This window comes from Molossus molossus, unplaced genomic scaffold (genome assembly GCF_014108415.1).
Source record: "Molossus molossus isolate mMolMol1 unplaced genomic scaffold, mMolMol1.p scaffold_m16_p_10, whole genome shotgun sequence".
Classification (NCBI taxonomy): domain Eukaryota; kingdom Metazoa; phylum Chordata; class Mammalia; order Chiroptera; family Molossidae; genus Molossus; species Molossus molossus.
This window is the reverse complement of record NW_023425345.1, coordinates 41,998,792-42,019,525: the sequence shown is the minus strand read 5'-3', so window position 1 is coordinate 42,019,525 and position 20,734 is coordinate 41,998,792. Positions and strand designations below refer to the sequence as shown.

Sequence of the window (20,734 nt, the reverse complement as noted above, 5' to 3'; positions counted from 1 at the left end):
CCCAGCAGGAGCTTTACCTCCTAGGTCTAGCACAGTGCCTAAGCACATAGTGAATGTTCAACTGGTTTGTTTTTTTTTTTGTTTGTTTGTTTTTGATATTTTGTTCAGATAGAGTGGGAGGGAGAGAGAGAGAGAGAGAGAAACATCGACATGAAAGGGACACATCGAGTAGTTGCCACCCGCACAACCCAACCAGGGCTGGGGACACACTACAACCGAGGTACGTGCCCTCAGCGGGAACCGAACCCGGGTCTCTCAGGACCACAGGCCGACGCTCTAACGGCTGAGCCAAACCGGCCAGGGCTTCAACTGATTTTTACTGAATCACTGACTTGGTGCACAATGAAATGACCACTTATACATTTTAGTAAATAAAATTCATCTTTAATTTTTAGTACTTTCTAAAGTCATTTATGTTATTTCAATATATTTTAATAGATATAAACTTTCAAAATAAAAGTTGAAAGATAGGCATCATAATTCACAATATTTGTTGTTATTAAAGGTTAATTTTAAAAAATTTGTTTTTCTTTATTGATTTTCTTTCTTTCTTTCTTTCTTTCTTTCTTTCTTTCTTTCTTTCTTTCTTTCTTTCTTTCTTTCTTTCTTTCTTTCTTTCTTTCTTTCTTTCTTTCTTTCTTTCTTTCTTTCTTTCTTTCTTTCTTTCTTTCTTTCTTTCTTTCTTCTTTCTTTCTTTCTTTCTTTTTTTTTGGTATGTGCCCTTAGCAGGAACTGAACCTGAGACTCTGGTCTGCAGGCCAATGCTCCAACTGCTGAGCCAAACTGGCCAGGGCTCTTTATTGATTTTAGAGAGAGAGGAAAGGAGAGGGAGACAGAGACAGAAACATCAATGAGAGAGAACATTGACTGGTTGCCTCCTGCATGTCCCTCACTGGGAATCAGGCCCACAACCTGGGCATATGCCCTGACTGGGAATCGAACTGGTGACCTCTTGGTGCATGGGTCAGACGCTCAGTCACTGAACCACACTGGCCGGGTAAAAGTTACTTTCAAACATTGTAATTCTTTATGTATTGTGCTGACTACATTAACAAAGAGTTTGAGTATACTATAAAAGTTTTGTCACTTAAAGCTTACTTCAACATGATGAACTTATGAGTGCTGAATATATAAGGAACTATCAAAATTCAAGAATAATAAAACAATTCAGTAAAAATGAGCAAAAGATTTGAACAGGCACTTCATGAAAGAAGATCTATAGATAGCATATAAGCACATGAAAATATGCTTGTCATTAGTTATTAATGCACAGTGAGACACATGACACCACCATTAGTAATTAACTCACTCCTACACACCTATTAGTTTGGCTAAAATTTATTTATTTCCATTTTTATTGAATTTATCAGGGTAACACTGGTTAACAAAATTATATGGGTTTCAGGTGCACCACTGCACATCAATTTGTACACCGTATTGTGTGTTCACCAACCCAAGTCAAGTCTCCTTCCATCACCATTTATGCCCCCATAACCTCCTCCATTGGCTAAAGTTCAAACAAGTAACGTAAGTGTTGGCATGTACGTGAAACAACTGGAACTCAGATAATGCTGTGGAAATGGAAAGTAATAAAACTATTTTGGAACAATTTAGTAATTTCTTAAAAAGTTAAATATTCACATTCCATATAATCCAGCTATTCCACTACTAGATATTTACCCAAAAGTAATAAAGGCATATGTCCACATAAAGACTTCTACATAAATTTTCATGATAGTTTTATTTGTAATAGCCCAACATCTGGAAACAAATGTCAACCAATGCATGAATGGATAAACAGTTGGTGGCACATCTATACAATGGAATAATAGCAATAAAAAGAAATTAACCAATGCACTCAATAACATGGATGAATCTCAAAAGAATTTTGTTCCGAGGAAGAAGCAACAACAACAAAATAGTATATGTTGTATGTTTCATATACAATATATGTATTTATAGAAATGCAAACTTATCTACAGTTATATAAAGAATATCAGTCCTTGCCTTGAAGATTTTTTTTTTTTTTTGTGGTAAAGGGGGAAACTGATTAGAAAAGGGACATGAGAAAACTTTTGGGGTGATGAAATGGTTATTATTTTCTTCACAGGAGTATGTATGCGTTGAAATTTATCAAATGGTACAACTGAATTATAGGCAGTTTATTATAAATCAATTACAGCTCAATAAAGTGGAAAAATTTAAGTGTAAAGGTCTTATGAGTTGAGCACTATTTTAAGGTTCTCAACTTTTATTTCTTCAGTATGCTTTTATAAAATAAAAGTTGGTTAGCATAAGAAAATACTGTAGGTCTCTCCCCCCAAATTAATTTTGGGTAAAATAATAGAAATGTATGAAGTTTTGGGGGTTTCCAAATAGTAATAAACTACAGTTTAATCTGTGATAGGAAAAGAGAAAGAGAAACAGACAACCTCTGGATTTAAGGCATGCAAGGGGTCGGTGGGAAGATCAGGAAAGGAAACCATGAATGAAACAGGAAAGGATACTTGGCAGGCGGGAGCGATCAGACTATGCCTACGCATCTTCAACAGCAATTCTATAGATTCACTAGGCAAGTTGCTCCAAGCGGGTTAAAATGTTACAACTCATGGCAGGTCCTCACTGGTGAAAAGTGCTCCTCCCAGAGTTAGTCCTACCAGCTGGAAACTCCGTGTTTGGCGCACCAAATGAACACCCGCTTTCTACTCTCCAAGTTTGCCCTACGCTGCGTCCTGTTCTCGGTCGCTCCTGGTGGCCAGCGCCCCGGGACCCGCAGGCACACGGGTGAGGCTGGAGGCAAGGTGCAGGCAATGAAGGTCGCCGAAACGGAGGTGAGCGGCGGGTACCTCCCTATGCTTTCGCTGCTTCTGGGTCCTGGCACCAGTCTGGCCGCCCCGGACCCCAGTTTTCCGAACGAGGCACTCACTCCGGCTCCTCTGCTTCTCTATTCGTCCAGTTCCATTCAGGTGTCGCCGGGTGGGATTCTGGATGAGGGTAGGGTTGAGACCTCAGGATTTCAGGGCAGAACTTAACATGCATTTGGAAACGAGGGGGCGCAGAAGAGCCCCGGCTGTAGAGTAATTGTCACCATCAAACCCCCACATTCCGAAGAACTGAGGGAAGAGGGCAACCAGGTGGCTCCTTTAAATCCCAAACAGCCCCTCCCCCTTGGAGTCCAACCTGCTCCCGCCTTGTCCCATATATTGATCTGTCACTTTACCAATGCTTACAGAAGGTTGGAGATCGTCCTCATGTCCCATTATCCCCAACCCTCAAGTGGTGGAGGGTGGGCAGTCCAGAAGCGGAGACCAGTTCATCTGCCCGAGGGCATAGCGGGAGGGTCCTCCGTGGGCTCCCAGGGAGAGGTGAGGACCCGCGCGGGGTGAGGAGGGGTGGCCTTATGATAGGAGTTAGGCACCCACACCTCCAGCTTCCAACCCAGGAGGAGAAACTGCGTGACATTCCGGTCCACACCTGATTGACAGGAGAGAGTCACGGCCCAGGAGGCGGGCGTGGGTGTGTAGAGGCGGAGACAAAACCTAAACCACACGCAAAGCGGGCCAGGGCTTGCTCTCCTGGACGGTCTGGGTCTGGTGCCACCTACCCCTCGAGGCTGCCCGGTGGCTTCGCGGAGCCTCTCAGAGCCAGAAAAGGATTACGGAGTGACCCCAGCTGGGACTGCTGCTGCAAGGAGCGGGCAGGGAAGCCGGCATCCCGGAGCGCCCCTGCCCCGGCAGCTGCACCTCAGCCGGGACTAACTCGTGGTTCCCTCGGGGCTGTGCGCGGAGATCCGCCCTCCCACTCCCTCCTCTTCCCGAGCTGCCTCCGCCTCCTTCCTCTGCCTCCACCCTCAACCCCTGTCCCCGTCCGTCTGGAGCTGGGCTCGGAGTCCTCAGTCCGCCCGAGCTCTGGATGTGGGCGCCGGAGAAGTCCACGGCGCTTCCACCCAAGATGGACAGCCGCTACACCAGCGCTGCGGGCATCGGGGACTTGAACCAGCTGAGTGCGGCCATCCCGGCTACGCGGGTGGAGGTGTCGGTGTCCTGCAGGTGAGGACGCAGCCTTTCTCCTCCCTCCTCCTGCCCTCCCGGGGCCGGGTTGGTAGCGCTGGGCGAGCTCTCGGGATAGTCCAAGGCTCTGAGCGGATGAGAAGTTGCGCGATGAATGGCAAACAGCCCAGCTGTGGGTCTGGAGTCCCTCCCAGGTGGAGCGGCACAGAACGGATAGCGGGAACTAGAAGCGAGTGGTGGGCTACGGGACTGAGACTTGGTGTTCTGTCTGGGAAATGCTGTGAAAGTTGGCTGGGCTGTGACTCAGCGGTGAAATGTCCTGCCACCGCCCACTTTACAACCCCCTTTTACGTCCCAAACCCATGTACGGTCGGGTGATGACGGGAATCGGAGGGGACAACATTGCCCAAAGCTCTTGTGACCGCTGCGCACAGAGGCCCGGGACTCCCCCTGCCAGGAGTATGCAAAGCTGCTATTGCCAAGGTTGGCTCCGACCTCGGCAGCTTCCTCCCCACCCACTTCCTGGAGCCCTCTCGCTTGCCCGTCCCCGTCCCCCCCCCCCCCCCCCCCCCCCCCCCCCCCCCGGCTTGTGCCTCTGCCTGGTAGGTAGAGATTTCGGCTGCAGCCCTCTTTGCTGACAAATCTGTACCGTACCGAATATCTGAGAAGTCACGGTTTTCTGCCAGCAAATAGACACATTTGGGTGCTTGTAACAATCGACACCCTTGCCCAAGGACTGTACATTTCAAACTTCTTTGCCTTACATTCTTTGGGTCAGTTTCCTTTTAAACAAAGCAGCCCAAGTGCTATATGCACATTTTGAGGAAATGGGCGGACTAAAACTCAATTGATAACAGCAAAGGGGGTGGGGGGGATTTACGAATTATAATTCACTCCCTTGCTGGCATACTTTGATCTCTGTCCTTGGAACACTCTCTCCTCACGTGTCCACTTTCGCCCCAAGATTGTTTTTAATGCCCTCAAATTTCCCCCTTTCTTTTCTTAGTAAAACTTGCCTTAAGAAAATCTAATAAATGAGGAATCTTTCATATTAATAAACCCTGGAGCTTAAAATGCTGTCAACCCAGTGGACTTGATTTTTCATTTTCACAAGACACAGTCTAAAACCAAAGGAATGCTTTTTTTCTCGGGTGGGAGGGGGAAATTCAAGCACCAACAACCCGGTAGAGGCGATAATTAGCCATCCCTGACACTATATATCATCCCTAGATTGCTTGATTCCTCTTACTGTTGACCTCAAACTGTGGAAACAATAATGCTGATAATGATAGCTAAACATTAAGCTCTTGTCTTACTGTGTGGCTACTGTTTTAAGTGCTTTCTGTCAGTTGAACAGGTGAAGCTCTATGAAAATTCTTTTTAGACATTAATTTCTAGGCCTTTTCTTTATAGTTGGTTTTGGATGCTAGAGAGAGGTTATTGATACATACAGATAATGCATACTCAAAAGTCCTACATTAACAGCATTTTCTGGAGTTCTTATCCTCTGCTGAACATCCTACAAAATCTGAATGCCATGTGACCTGTACATGGATTGGAATGGATATAAATATGTGGTAAATAAATGTGAATTTCCCATAAGCTTTTTAGGGTGATTCTATCTTTAGAGAAATTATACCTTAGCTGGTCTTTCTGCCCATATGAGTCCACATTTAAACACTCTGGGTTATTGTTGTTATTATTGGTTTTTACTGGATGCTTGTTTGCTGTGAGCGTGCTGGGAATTCTGAAGTCTGTTAGCTTTAAGGCAGTTTGTTCAGTTTCGCTATGGAAATGCCCTTATCCCAGCTGTTTTTCATACAACTGATTTGATGTCTTGTTTTTAATTTTTAATTTTTCAAACAGAAAAAAAAGTTCCAAGAGAGACCCAAGTACTTACATTGTTAAGAATTGGATCTTGTAATAATAGATAGTGGTGTTCTTTGGGCTTTGACATAAAAGACCTGGTTACAGATTCTGGCTTTGTGACTTACTTATGTTGTTACCTTGGAGCAAGGTCTTACCTAATTTAGCTAAGCTTCCTTGTCCCTAAATGAGGACAATGATGGTATTCATCTTATATAGAGTGTTGTCAGAGTTTAACAAGATGATGACTGAAAAGTGCTTACACAATGTGTGATACAAAGAGTGTTAAAATTCTTGTTATGTTCCTGGCAATAGTATTTATTGAATAAATTTATTATATGATTCAGTTATGGAATTCTATAAATAGTCCTCTTTTGAACATCAATAAATTGGTTAAAGAAGATAAAGATAGAAGCAGTCTAGAGATACCTGTTCCCTCTTTCTCTTTGTTCTTTGATGTACGTGAAGACCATATATCCTGGGATGCTCTTGGGGATTTCACCTAGCAACAAGGCACAATTGTAGGTCCCTCAGCCTTACAATGGGCAAGCAGAGCAAAACATTCCCTTGCCTTTTTAAAAAAAAATATGTTTTTATTGATTTTTTAGAGAGAGAGAGGAAGAGAGAATGAGATAGAAACATTGATGTGAGAGAGACATTGATTGGCTGCCTCATTGATTGGTTGCCTCCTGCACACCCCCGCCCCCTACTGGGGATGGAGCCTGCAACCCAGGCATGTGCCCTGAGGGAAAATCCCCCCAGGGTCTTTCAGTCCATGGGACTGATGCTCAGTTCACTGAGCTACACCGGCTAGGATCCCTTTCCTTTTAAATCAGAGCTCTCTGGTTTTGGCTGACACTTAAGCAACTCAACAATAGGATTGCTTTTGATAACCTCTTTTCACTGTCCTCAATCTAAGACTTTTAAAAGCCTTATGATGTTTTCATCTACATTTTGGGGAAGGTAAGAAATTCAACAGTTAAAGCTTGAAGCTAAATATAAATCCTGGAAATCATTTAGTGTGTTCACTGACCAAGTGTTTGAGTGACTTGTATATGTCTGGCATTATGCCATGCTCCATGAGAAATGCAAGAGATATTCTCTGAAAATGTCAAATCTGGTTGGGAGATGCATATGACATAAGATGAGAATGTAGGACTAAATTCAAAGATGAGGTTCATGCATGGGGAGGAAACAGATCATTGTGGAACAGAGTAATTTACAATATTCTACTAAGAGGAGATGGGGCTTGAGGGGAGACAGACTGATGGGCATGGTTTGCATTATCGAAGGGACTGTGTACGTGGCAGTTTTGTTAGAATGATAGGCATATTTTTCCTACTGGATATATGTAGAAATAAGTTCCTACTCTTTATATTCCTTCTACCCATTATTTAGCTCTTGGATTAATATTTTCTTTGTTATTTCAATTAATAGTTTTTCAAGTTAATTGGATTACCTAATTAGAATGTCTGTGGCTGAAATGATACAACCTTAGAAACAGAAAATAACATCTATAATATTCCCATTTTATTCTGAAAACAGATTAATTAGAATGAGGTAAAACCAATGCGAAAAATAATATACAGTAATCTCCTGTTTTCCCTGGGGCCTTAGTTAGTTGCACTGTTTCTAACACATGCTTTTGATGATTTGTGTCATTTTCTCTGATTGCGAAGTTAGCGATTATAAAAGCAGAAAGAGAATATCTGTAGACTTTGTAGGTTAGCTATCGTATGTAAATCCTTTCTTAGCAATAATCCTAGAATGTTGATAAAATTAATTTTAAACACCAATGTCTAAGGAGGAGTAGCAAGTGGGAAGTTATTGAGCACTTACTTTGTGCTAGGCTTTCTAAAAAGTCCTTCTTGACCTGCCCATAACTCTTTTGCCTGATCTCCCAGCACTTACCACATGTACTGTGTGACTGAACATGTGTTTACTATATGCTAAAACTTGTCACAGATGAATGTGGCGACAAAACACAAATAAGAGGTACAATCCCAGAGCAGGTGCTCTTGTCCTAGAGAACAGCATTCTTTTTGTCTACTTGGCCATGCACACAACTCTCTCCACCCTGAATGTCTTTCTCCCTTCCCTTCTTCCCCTTCTTTTCTTGACTCTCTTGTGCTCCTTCAAGACTCAGATCAACCATCATCTTCTTTTATAACTCCTCTCCCAAGCTGGATTTTGCTGTTTTCCCAAAGCAGCTGGTATGTAGCAGTATCATAGTGTTGGTGGATGAAAAATTCTCCTCCACACTTGAAGCTTCTTCTCGCTGGTGTACTTGGTTTTCAGAGCTTCTTCCAAGGCTGCTGTTTCTTAAAATTAACCAGCCTAAAATAATCAATATCTCCAAAGAAGCATATTTTGGTGTGGAAAACTTATTCCTCTTCAGTAGTTGCATTATAGTTCTTAGTCTTTGTTTTCTTAAGGACAGGTTTTGTCTCTTTTGTGCCCATGTTGTTGAGGTAAGAACATCCAAACCTGTAAATAATTTTTATAGAAATTTATTTGAGCCAAACAGAGGATATGCTTGGAAGCAAGATCTCAGCAGAATGAGAAAAATGTCTCTCAGAATGACAGTCTGCAGTTTCTTTTATGCATTTGGAATTAAGGAGGGGACAGAAGGAAGATTACCTGAAGGTGGGAGAGAGCAATGTGGGGATTGGATTATAGGACAGCTAGGATTATGTGCTCTCTTGAGGGTGGTTATATTTCCTAGGGATCTGAAAAAGGCATTTGAAAGGTGTGTTAACCTAGATGCACAGAAACAATGGACAGGGCTTGTTTAAGGAAAGATAAACCTTTTAGTAGATCATTTATATTTATTCCTAAGGTGTGACTACCCACCATGACCTGCCCATTTAGGAATTCATGATTGGAGTACCCCGTGAAGTTACTTTCTATCACTGGACTTGTCCATTTTTTTACAGAATCTTTTTTTTTTTTCATCCACAATATGTATATTCTGAGTTTGGCACAGCATATGTAGTCAATCAATGCTGAAAGCTGTAATTCTCTGAATGAATCATCTGGCATGGGAAAGACACTTTGTCTGTTACAATGCAAACTAACTCCTAGTCTCCCTCGCCAGATTTATTGAATCAAAATCTCTAAGTTCACCATGTACTAGTTATTCACATTAAAAATTTTAATCAACTAGTTGGATGAGCAAACGACTCTGTGACTGTGATCTTGATCTAGGTTAGCATTACCTACCCTACTAAAGTGTTAGGATGATACTTTTCAGTGGTGTGCTGGAGCTGGTTTAAATGGGACTGAGACAAGATTTGTGTCAGTTGTTAAAGAAAGAGATTATTAAAAAATTAAATATAAACCTAAAATTAAGTAAATTACATTTGAAAAGAAAGTTAAGTCATACTCAAAGGTTATCGCTTCTAATTATTGTACTGCATGCTACTGTTATCTGTACTCTTTACAATCACCTATGCTCAATCTTTTTCATCTCTGTGGTGAAAATATGTAGGTCTTCACCACTGTTCATCTCTTCTCAGTCCATGTTCAGTGACCTCACGTTGGTAGCTTGAAATGGGCCATAGTAGGAATATTTACACCGTGGAAACTGGCAAACACTGCAAATCAGGCTTGATTATTGTTTTGTTATTGCCTGCACTTAAGACATACTGTGGGAATCAATTAGCTCTATGGAATTTATAATTATAAATGTTATATATATATTACTATCACTTGAAAATTGTGTGCTCAGCTACACATACTTTATATCAGGAAAATTTATAATAAACGATATAAACACACACACATTTAGCTTTCTTTTTGTAGAGTCTGTTGTTAAGCATATACTTACTTTCACATCATTGGTTATAGGCCTTTGGTAAAAGAGAAAGCATTATACAGAGGGAGAAAATTGCTGCTGTTAGACAATCACTATTAGAAATGATAGTGTCAAGTTCAGCACTGTGTCTGGGCTTGCTTCTCTACTGGCATAAGAGGGGTGGTATGATTTTTATAATCCATGAAAGGTTGTGACAGCCTGCACGTATACTATGAATGAAATAGGAAGATTGAAATTTTCTATGCTTTTTACTTTTCTTCTCCTTTTCATGTGGTGCTCTCCACATTTTTATTCTCTTACTTCAAAGGTTCTTTTTTTTGTTTGTTTCTCCACCCACTGGTGGCATGCAGTGTACCTTGCAAGTCTGTGTGTCACAGTTCCAGTTACACTGAGTGATTAGCTGACCACCTGGGAAAGCAAATTCACATTCCAAACGAGAGAATCTGATTAGTCCAGTGTGAATCGGCCCAGTTTGAAGTGGATCCCTGTGCTGTTCTGATTATCTGTAGTGAACGAGAATCAAAGTGTTCAAACACAGTTGGGGGCTCTACCCCACCCACACTGGCTTATCTCTTGGACACACTTTCCCCTTCTTTAGTCAGACAAAAAGTTTGAAGTTCGTGTGAAAGTAGGTTTTCAAATGATGTTAGCTGATAAATTATGTTAGCTAGGGAAATTAGAATGCCTGTTAGCCTGTTAAGGAGGCATATGATGGGTAAATTGAGGCTCATATTGTGGCATCTCCTTGACATTCCCATTCTTATGGCTCTGCAGTTCCTGAGGTCTTGTGGTTCAAAAATGTAGTCACCCCACAGTGCTTTTTGGGGGCCATATTTGGGTATTTTTTTGTTTTGGGTTTTTTTTTTTTTTAGCTCTGAAGTTTTAGGAAAATTTGTTCTAAGGTTATTTCTGGACAATGCTTTTGAAATCTCAGGGTGGGAGTGGCCCAGGTATATCTTAGGAGAGAAAAGTCTTCCTCATGTTGTTCCATCAGTATTTTGGTCTACCCTGCATTTGTTAGCCCTGGGGCCCTAGGTGTTCCGGAAGAGCCCTGGGATGTGGAGAATGGAGTCTACAAGCAATCCACAAAGCAAGATGCCACAAAATAGGGTGTTAACGGCTATGCTGTCTTAGGTACATTATTTATGGCATAACAGGCAAAAGCCTATATTCCCTATTTGAGTTTCTTCAAGGCAGGAAAGAAAAACAGTTCCTCTCAAAGTGGTTTAGTCAATTGTTAGCCTGTTTTATAATAGTAACACTTGCTTATTACAACCAGTTTTGTTCCGCCTTAAAGAGCATAGGTGGGGAACTAGACCAGCTCTACTACTACTGGCTGCGAAACCTCAGAAAGTGACTTAATCTCTGTTCCTCGATTCCTCATCTGTAGAGTGGAGATAATAGGAACCCCAATTATTATATTTATTTTGAAGGTTAAATAAGTTTATACATTTACATGATTTAAAACACTACTTGTCACATAAGGGAAGTACTCAATAATTACAAATGAATGTAAATACAAAATAAAAAACCACACACTATTCCTTCCATCATACTGTGAGCATTTAGTTCACTTCTCTCATTTATAACATCATATTTCTAGTCCCTCTCTCTCATGTGTGTATATGTTCACATATATTGTATAATGAAATCATATGGTATGCTATACAATTTATCTTCTCTATTTTTCTGTTAATGTTATATCATATAGATGTTTGCTATCATTAGTTTTTGAAAATATAACCTTCCATGACTGTGTCATAGGCTATTACATGGGTATACTATATTTATTTAACTTATCTCTTATTTTCAAAATTTTATGTCATAAAGTTAATATTCAGAGTAATGCTATGGATGAGCATTGTTATTCACCAATACTTGACAACTCCTGTGATTACCCCACCCCCTTCCCTCGGGATAGTTTTCTAGAGTTAAAGTAATGAATAAGCTATCTCCTGAAGGCGGTTTTAATACCTTGTTTTGGTTATTTCTCTTTAAGTAGAGTCAAGTCTAAACTACTGGCTGCACCTTTCTAAATACTTTTATTCCCACGAGAAACTTGCATGAAAAGATTAATAAGAATTTGGGGCAGCAGAGTGTAGCAGCAAGAAAATGGAATTAGGAGTCAGACAGATGTCTTTAAATCCCATTTTTATCCCTTTTTGGAATGTTCTTTTGGGTAACTTATATCAACTTTTGGAATCTTGTTTCTTAATCAATCATATGGAAATGATTAAAAAAACCATATATGTAAGATTTTTGGAGAAATGAATAAATAATGTCTATAAAGTGCCCAGCACTATGGCTGTCACAAGAAAAGCACTTAATAGCTGTTAGTCTTATCTCATTTTCTTTTGGGTTTATTTTCTGTGTGGCACAGAGCAACATAGAAGAGAGGTTACCTGTGTTTTGGACACATTTACAATCACAGAAACATGAACTGCATGGGACAATTTTTAAACTGCATGTTAGAGATCATATGTCGTCCAGGCCGAATACTACCTAAATGCAAAAGGGGTGTAGAATAAAACTGGCCAGGGAGTGTAGGTTTGGAAATGCATATGCAATTTCTACAGATTCCACTCTATGGCTACTCCACACCAACACACACACACACACACACACACACACACACACACACACACGGCCTTAATGGAATTTGACAGATAGGAGGTAGTGTTTAACAACAAAGTTTTGGAATGAAAGCACATTCTAGCACATTCTTACATGTGATCATTAAAAGCTATGGGTTGACATTTAGACTGGTCTTCCCTCTTAGACAAGTGATAAGACAGATATAGAAGTAGATGATAACACAGGCCAAAGGAGAGCAAGAATTTATTGCCTATAATGAAACAAGATGTATTTAAAGGGTGTCTAGGTACAATGAATGGTCAATGTTCTCTGCCTGACACACAGTGCCTTAATGTTTTCAACCTTGTGACAACCATCAATGGCAATGCCTTGTCAGCCAGGGATATTAGTTGTCAGGCATTCTTTTTCAAATTGTGAGATATTTTGTCATGCTCCAAACATCCTGAGGGAACTATCAGCTATCTTTCTGAAACTCTGAAGAAACACCATGTCATTGATAATCCCTGGGAAATATTCATATTTATCAGACAATAAAGCTTCTCAAATATAAAAGCTGTACTAATGAGGCCAAGAAACATGAAAGCTTTGGGCATTTGCTGTAAAGTTTATTTAAATTAACATCAAAGTCTAAATCTATGCAACAATGTGTAAAACACTTATATACTAATTCACACATCTGTCCAATAATTCAGTAACACAGGTGACATTGTGTCTTATTTTACAAGTGAAAAGATTGGGATTCAGAGGGAGTTTAAGTAATTTGGCCTAAGTCTCACATCTAGGAGGTGGCATGGTTGAGTTCCTAATTTATAAACAGTATGTCTAGTTGTAAGATGTATACTTTTGACAACTGGTCCTATTGTGTCACTCTGCTATAAGTTCTTTAGTTTAGGCTTTAAGGGTGGGGCTCATTCCTATCTGTGTCCATGTGTTGGTGACTGAAGAAAAATTACAAAGCTGGGAGACACAGTTATAATGGACAATATTAATACTATTACTAAGGGAAATACAAAATTCTTATGTGTGTTTTTTTTTCTTTCTGTCCCTTCTTGGTGACAGCTATGAATAGAACAATTCAGGAGAGTGGCATAAATGTTAACCATTTGATTTCCAAGTATTGATTTCCAAGTATTGATTCTTATCTTTTTGCTGCTGCTGAGTTAGCTAATGAAGCTGTGGGAGATTAAGTAATGAGAGGACTATTTAACTAGAAATCAGCAGGCAGAATAAGATGAAAGGTAAATGCTGGAGAAAGGTAATGGACTGGGCAAATGAAAAATAGAGGAAAATTAGTTGAATCGACACTGTGACATTCATATTTTGTTGTTAGAGTTGAGAATTGACCTCAGTCCTATCATTTCAATCCCCTGCTTTTTTGACTAAAGAGTAAGTCATCATTTAATTAACATGTTAGCTTTTTAATAATAGATTCCAAGGTTTTCTTTCAAATATGTCAAATATAGTCATATGTCAAATTTGTCCTTCAGAATTCCATGTAAATAAAATAATTACTTTGATATTGAAAATGTCACTATAGTACCCCATGTAAATTGTGACATGAATTTGTAAAAGTCAATATTTTCTATTTCGCTAGTTAGTTGCTTTTTCTATCCCTCTCTCTGTATATATGTAACAAATGACATATTAACTTTATTAAAAATGATCGCAAATGTCAGAGAGTGTAATGAACCAGGTACGATTATAATCAACCATAACTGGTTGATTACAAAACACATTTCTCAGTCTTACTTAGCATAATAATGGTTTTAAAATTATTTTGAGAAATTTGTTTCTCACTACCCACAGATCTATATTATTGCACCATCTCAATGTGCATAACTCTGTGAGCATTCTTACAAACGTTTTTCTTTTTTAATCTAAATGCACTCCTGTAAAGGGAGTATCACATTATTTGTGGTTTTCTCTGTAATTGCAAGTTCAATCATTCTTCTTTGATGTCTTCAGTAGGTTTTCATGTTTCCTAGCTATAAAGCAAAGACTTAGTGGAGTTAAAGCAACTGTGTGAGACTAAGTGGTATCTGAGAACTATATAGAACAATAACTTTATTTGCTAATCCCATTTAAATGACCTATTTTAGACAATGCTTACTGTTTGCCTTATCTTGATGTCTCAATTTTCAAATTCATTGTGGAAACAGCAATATTAGAAATTTGATTGCAATGGAGTTTTATGCCATTGTTTTATCCAAAGCCTTTTTGGGAAAAGGAGAAATATATTAAGTTGCTAGTGAGTGTTTGTGTGTTTTTTTCTCTCCTAAGAATATTTTATTGATTTTTTAGAGAGAGAGAGAAACATCGGTGTGAGAGAGATACATGGATTGATTGGCTGCCTCCTGCACGCCTCCAACTAGGGATTGAGGCTGCAACCCGGGCATGTGCTCTGATGGGAAATCGAACCGGGACCTCTCAGTCCATGGGACCATGCTCAGTCCACTGAGCCACACTGGCTGGGCAGTGAATGTTTGCTTTAATTGGTAATTTAAATTAGTGAATTTAAAAACTATTTTTGGAGAGAATTTTGAAATATAGTAGCTAAAATATGATTGATTTTTCAACTTAAAATTTATCTCTTAATTTAAATAAAATGGTTTCAATATTTTGGACTCACTTAAATCATTTTGTCATTCTAATAACATTTATTTGACTTATTCGTTCCTTATGGAATATGTCAGCAATGTACAGTAGAAACCCTGAGGTTTCATTCTGTTTCTGACACTGGCTCTATGACCTTTGATAATCCCTCCACTTCCTTGGGCTTTATTTAGCTCCTAAGAAACTCTGAATTTCTGGTCTAGATGACCTGGGAAGTTACTTGGAGCTTACTAGAAGCAGAAGCTTGAAATACATTGAAAAAATATTCTGATTTAAGGAAAATTTGTGATTGTCAATTGTCAATACCCTGAAAACTTAGGCCCTAATTCTAGTCTCTGTGTTTTTTTTTGTTTTTTGTTTTTTAGAGAAGGAGAGAGGGAGGAAGAGAGAGAAACATTGATGTGAGAGAGACACATCAACTGGTTGCCACTCACACAATCCCAACCAGGGCTGGGGACAAACTGCAACCGAGGTACGTGCCCTTAGCGGAAACCGAACCCGGGACTTTCTGGTCCTCAGGCCAATGCTCTAACTGCTGAGCCAAACCGGCCAGGGCGTGTGTGAGATTTTTAAGGGATATTAAGGTAGATTGTTTCTCATGTCAACCACTTCCTACTTCAAAGATCTCATCTCACTTAACATTCTTTCCAAGGCATGGCAGACATGTTCTACTGTTGCTGTTTTAGTTTTTCCTTTCATTGGGATCTATTGTGACCTTTCTTCACCCTGAAAACAAATATTTGACATTACTGGATACCTGTGCCTTCCTTGCAATTTATTTTTGTAATATGTTAACTTTTTTTCACTGTTTATATCTCTGTGGCCTAGAGTTTATAATGGAGATGGCAGATGGGCTCAATCTTGTGTTGAGTAACTAGTTGTTACTAAGTGCTAGCTGCCTAAAGTAGAACCTGGCGGAATTTTTAGGGGATATCTGGCTTTATGGGAAAAAGTGTCATAGGTGACTTTTGAAATGAAGCAAACCACTATGTGGCCTGTGTGCTGTTCTTTTTTTTTTTTTTTATCCTCACCCGAGAACATTTTTTTGCAATTTTTGTACAGATAGAGTGGGAGGGAGAGAGAGAGAGAGAAACATCGACGTGAAACTGGTCGGGGACAAACTGCAACCGAAGTACGTGCCCTTAGCGGGAACCAAACCCGGGTCTCTCCAGACTGCAGGCCAACGCTCTAACCGCTGAGCCAAACCGGCCAGGGCCTGTGTGCTGTTCTTTATGACTGTTACCATCTTTACCTTACAATGACTGATGAGTCACTGAAACTTGTCTTCAAAGTGCCTGTTGCTGCCTTTCCATTCCTACTCCATCATTCTTACTCAGGAAGTGGTTACTTGCCCCCAGACTATTAGAATATCTTCTCTGTGTCTCCAGGATTCACTTCTTTGGTCTGTTCTTCACGTATTGTATAGTTAGCTTCCTAAACAAAGATTGAGTTGCGTAACTTTCCTTTTGCAGAAACTTTCAACGTTTCCCCTTACCATGGTGTTCAGTGAGACGATGTTCAGGGTCTCGCCTCATCCTGTCCACACAGCTCCCTCCATCTCCTCTCGAAATGGACTCTAGCCAGGGTACTTGGCCAATCTCCAAATCTCTGTGCGGACTCCCACTTTCCATTGTTGATGCTTCTTTGAACTGGTATTAATTGTGCCTTGTTTTTGAGTTCCTATACCACACTTCTTGTACTTTTATTTTTTCTGCTTATAAGTATTTAGGTTTTTGCATGTCTATCTCCCCTACCAACTCTGAGTGTGTGTTTTATCATTTATTTTCACAAAATCTAACTGTGCTTTGCACATAGAAAGTTTTCAGTCTGTTTGCTGCCTGATAGGAAGATCAGAAGAATGAATCTGGGCTCCCATGAGTTTGTACATGTCTATACCCTTAAAAACACTCGTTTACATACACAGAGCATGAAAATTACTCACTTTCCAGTGCAATTTAGTAAAACATAATTTTTCTATCTTAGTTTATAAACTAAGATTTACTAAATTAGTTTATATAAAGTTTATTTGTAGACGTGAGAAACAAATCAATAATTTCAAATTAATTTTTTCTCCAAGCAGAGCAAAAATAGTTTTAGAAGTGGACACTTAGGACTTTCTTATTACTGACAGACTGTTTGTTTATTTAATCTCTGATAAATAGTGTGCAAAAAGAGAGAGAAGTAATAGAATTGGTATGTGTGATATCCTACCTAACTTCTACACAGGAAATAAACGGACATATCTTTAACTGAATGAAGATTTTGTCTTGGGAAAGATGTTTCTAATAAATTACTTGGTGAGCTGAATTATAAAGTGCACCAGGACATGATGCTTTCACTGGGGAATAATCTAGCATAAGAAGAGCTATTTGGTGGCCTGGACTCGAAGAAGCAGTCGGAGTTTTATCTGCTAATATGCTTTCTCTCTGTATTTGTTTTACCAACTTTAACTTTGTGCCACAAAATGTTAAAACAAAATTTTAGAAATACCTAAATTCAACAACAACAAAAGTGTTGAAAATGGGAAGATGGAAGAGGAAACCACACTGTCTGTAGAAAAAGGAGAAAAAACATAGAACTTGTTTCATGTGCAGAAACAAATAATGAGCATGTTTACTAAAGTCAAGTCACTATCCATAACTCACATCATTTCTTACATTTGTCTGGTTATAATACATTGTTGGATTGCCTAAATAATTTCTGAAGTGCTTGAAACACAGTTGAAGCATCTAAGTGCTCAACAGATGCTATTTAACCTAAAATGTCCTGCCTCAGATTACATCAGATCTTTCCGGAGACACTGACCTCAGTAGTGGTTCTAACTGTAAAATTAGGAAACAAACTAAACAAAATTATAAAGCCACTTTGTTCCAGTGAGGACAGTGAATGGATGGATTAGTTTAATACTTGCTGCTGCTAGTGCTGTTTGTTGAACATTTCTAGCTGTGGTTTAACAAATGAAATTATTATGTGGTTTATATCACTTTCTTTTAGGACCATGGTCTAAACCAGCTATTGTAAATGAGGATTATTATCATCAGAGATTTTTCAAACTGCATATGGGCACTCCTGATATTCCAGTTTGCTCCCCAACCAGAGAATAAGTAACCTCCCCACCATTTTCTCTATGCCCCCAATACCCAAGTAGACTTTCTGCTGATTGAGTCTCAAGCCCTGGTCTTCTCTCTTTTTCACTTTTACGTCATCTCTTTACATGGCCGTCCACTCTGCTTCTGACCGGGTCCAGGCCTGTCTGACTCTAGCAGAGACCATGGCTCAAGTTTATTGACCCTTTCGACCTCACATGTCCCTCTGGGTAACCTTCTATCTGCCATGAATCCTATGCATTGGTCTACCAGAGTCCTGTTTGAAAGGGCAAATACCATCATCCTATTGCACTCTTGTTAGAAAACCTGTTAATTGCCTTTGTAATAAGTTTGTGAGGATCTTCCAAACCCTGACCTCGCTTTTCAAACCTTTATCTCTTTCTCTCCATGTCACACCACCCTTTCCCTTCTTACTGTCCTCTCCAAGCTGTCTCCTGAACACACTAAGCCATTTCAGACCACCTGCATTTCCTGAGGAAATCATGATGCTCACACCTTGGTTCTTGTAGGAATAATTTGCTTCACTTTGCTGTCTTACTCAACAGACTCTACTGATAGTTCAAGCATCACTCTCACTATGAAGGCTTTGCCTGATTCTTCAGATAGAATTGACTTTCCCTCTTTCTCTGTAATCTGTAATGATTTATTATACACGTTCCGTATTTTGCTGCACATATTTGTTTACAAATCTGTCTCATTAATGGAATATAAATAATCTAGGACCAGAACCCATGTGTTTATATCACAGTCTTCAACACCAAATTCTTTCTCTGTCACTTAGTATCTTAGTGCTTATTGAATAAACATTTGTAAGAGTATGAAGCAGTTATTAAATTACAAATTCTCTTAGGACAGGAACTGTGCCTTGTTCACCTTTGTTTCTGCTTTGTATCTCATCTAATGTTTTACATATAGAAAGTGGTTAACAATTATTTATTCAATGTATAATTGAGAAAAATGAAAGTTGAACATCTCAGAAAGTTGAACATGACCAGAAGGCATAATAAATACAAAAAATAGTGTAGTATCAATTGACTTGAAAAAAAATTCAATTGCATAAAGGAAGGATGGAGGTGACATGGGCCTGTGTCTATTTCACTGTGTTATTTTACTATTATTATTATTATTATTATTATTATTTATTTTTGGACCTAGATGAGTATTTTTAAGTCAGGGACAAATTCTTGGTCTAATCATTTGCAACAAGGATAACAGATGCATATTATAAAGTGATTTTCAATCTATCTCAGCTGGTTGGTCATTTATGCTTACAAACAAATTTCCTTTCCAGATTAATTCCTTCTGTTTAAATTCTGTTGTTGATTCTGCAAAGCTCAGATTGCTCTTAAGGACATTTGAATTGTTTAGTGGTTAGTGACCCAAAGAAACTACAGAAGATATTACTTAAAATATGGAGAACAAAACAAAATAAAACCCTGCCCACCTAGCCTTAACTTTATGAGCATATTATTTTTCTCATTGGCATAGCCTGTGTATTGATTGAGAAGTCTTAAAGGGAGCTGACTCAAGATAGCCCTGCATATAGATAAAGATTTTCTTTAGAAATATCAAGCCTGGAGACTCATGACTTTTTCATAGTCATATGTCCAACATATTTTGGGAGTGGTACTTGGAAGGCACCAACATTTGAGCTGATGTTGGGCACAGTAGTCAGCCTTGTGTTTTTTTTACTTTGGGGTAAACCTGTCACAGTCATCAGATGTGGTTTTTGGACAGTGATTGTCAAGTACAAATCATGTACAGAGACTCTGGGAGAAGTAATTACTGTTTAAACTACGTGCAAGCTCATTGCCCACCATGCTGTTAGCAAAAGTGGTTATTGCTTTTGGAGTCTGGCAGGAGGAGGGACTGAGGAAAATAATGATACACTATCTCAAGTGTTGTAACACAATTAGTGTAATGGTGTAATGTATTAAGGAGCAGAGCACACATTTAGAGGTGGAAACATCTGGATTTAGACTGCAGCTCCATATGTTACCAACTATGAGAGTTCAGGTTGAAAAGTTAATCTCTCTGTGCTTTGGTTAATAAATGAAGATAGACATTTCTTCTCATATAGTTGCTGTGGGATTATATGATGTAACATCATTATAAAGTGTTTAGAAAGTTCCTGTCACTTAGCAAGGAACTTTTATTTTTATACTAGCATTCAACAGAAAGAGTTGAGAAACAGTGGGCTCACATTGTGAAGATAGTGAAGGCTCTCTAAAAAAATCTTATTGTTACAAAAATGCTACCTGCTCATTGTAAAAACACACAAAGAAACAAGCCCAACAACTCTGAAAAGGACAAAGGAGAACATTCAAATGACCCCAAATTCAACCCAGTGATAGATAATACCAGCCGGATATCTCGCTCAGCATTTATTTAGGCATATATAAAAAGCATGTATCATTTATATCCATTTTTGATGACCAGAGAAGATGGACACAGTTTTTTCCTTGGATATTCCACTACAGATATTAATACTGGAACCTGGCTTCCTCTCTGCAAGCCTGGTGCCCCCTGTGGAGGGCAGGGACCCCAGTGCACCTCTCTGTGCGTGAGCCCAGCTGCCGTCCCAGGAAAACCCTCTTCCTTTTCCGCTGCTTCCACAAACCCTTCACTGCTATTGTTAAAATGTCAGTGTTTGGAGTTTCTAAAAAATTGAAAATGGAACTGCCATTTGAGCCAATGATCCTCCTTCTTGGAATGTATCCTAAGAA

At 39.4% G+C, this 20,734-nt stretch overlaps 1 protein-coding gene across 1 annotated transcript in view; it reads left to right on the top strand.

The window, feature by feature from the left end:
• Positions 1–3,669: 3,669 nt before the first annotated feature.
• CPNE8 (copine 8) overlaps positions 3,670–20,734 on the top strand; it is a 191,716-nt gene continuing 174,651 nt past the window's right edge. Inside the window, exon 1 of the mRNA XM_036251304.1 lies at positions 3,670–4,049. Coding sequence (XP_036107197.1) covers positions 3,913–4,049 — 137 coding nt within the window. The 5' untranslated portion in view covers positions 3,670–3,912. The remainder of the gene's footprint in view (positions 4,050–20,734) is intronic.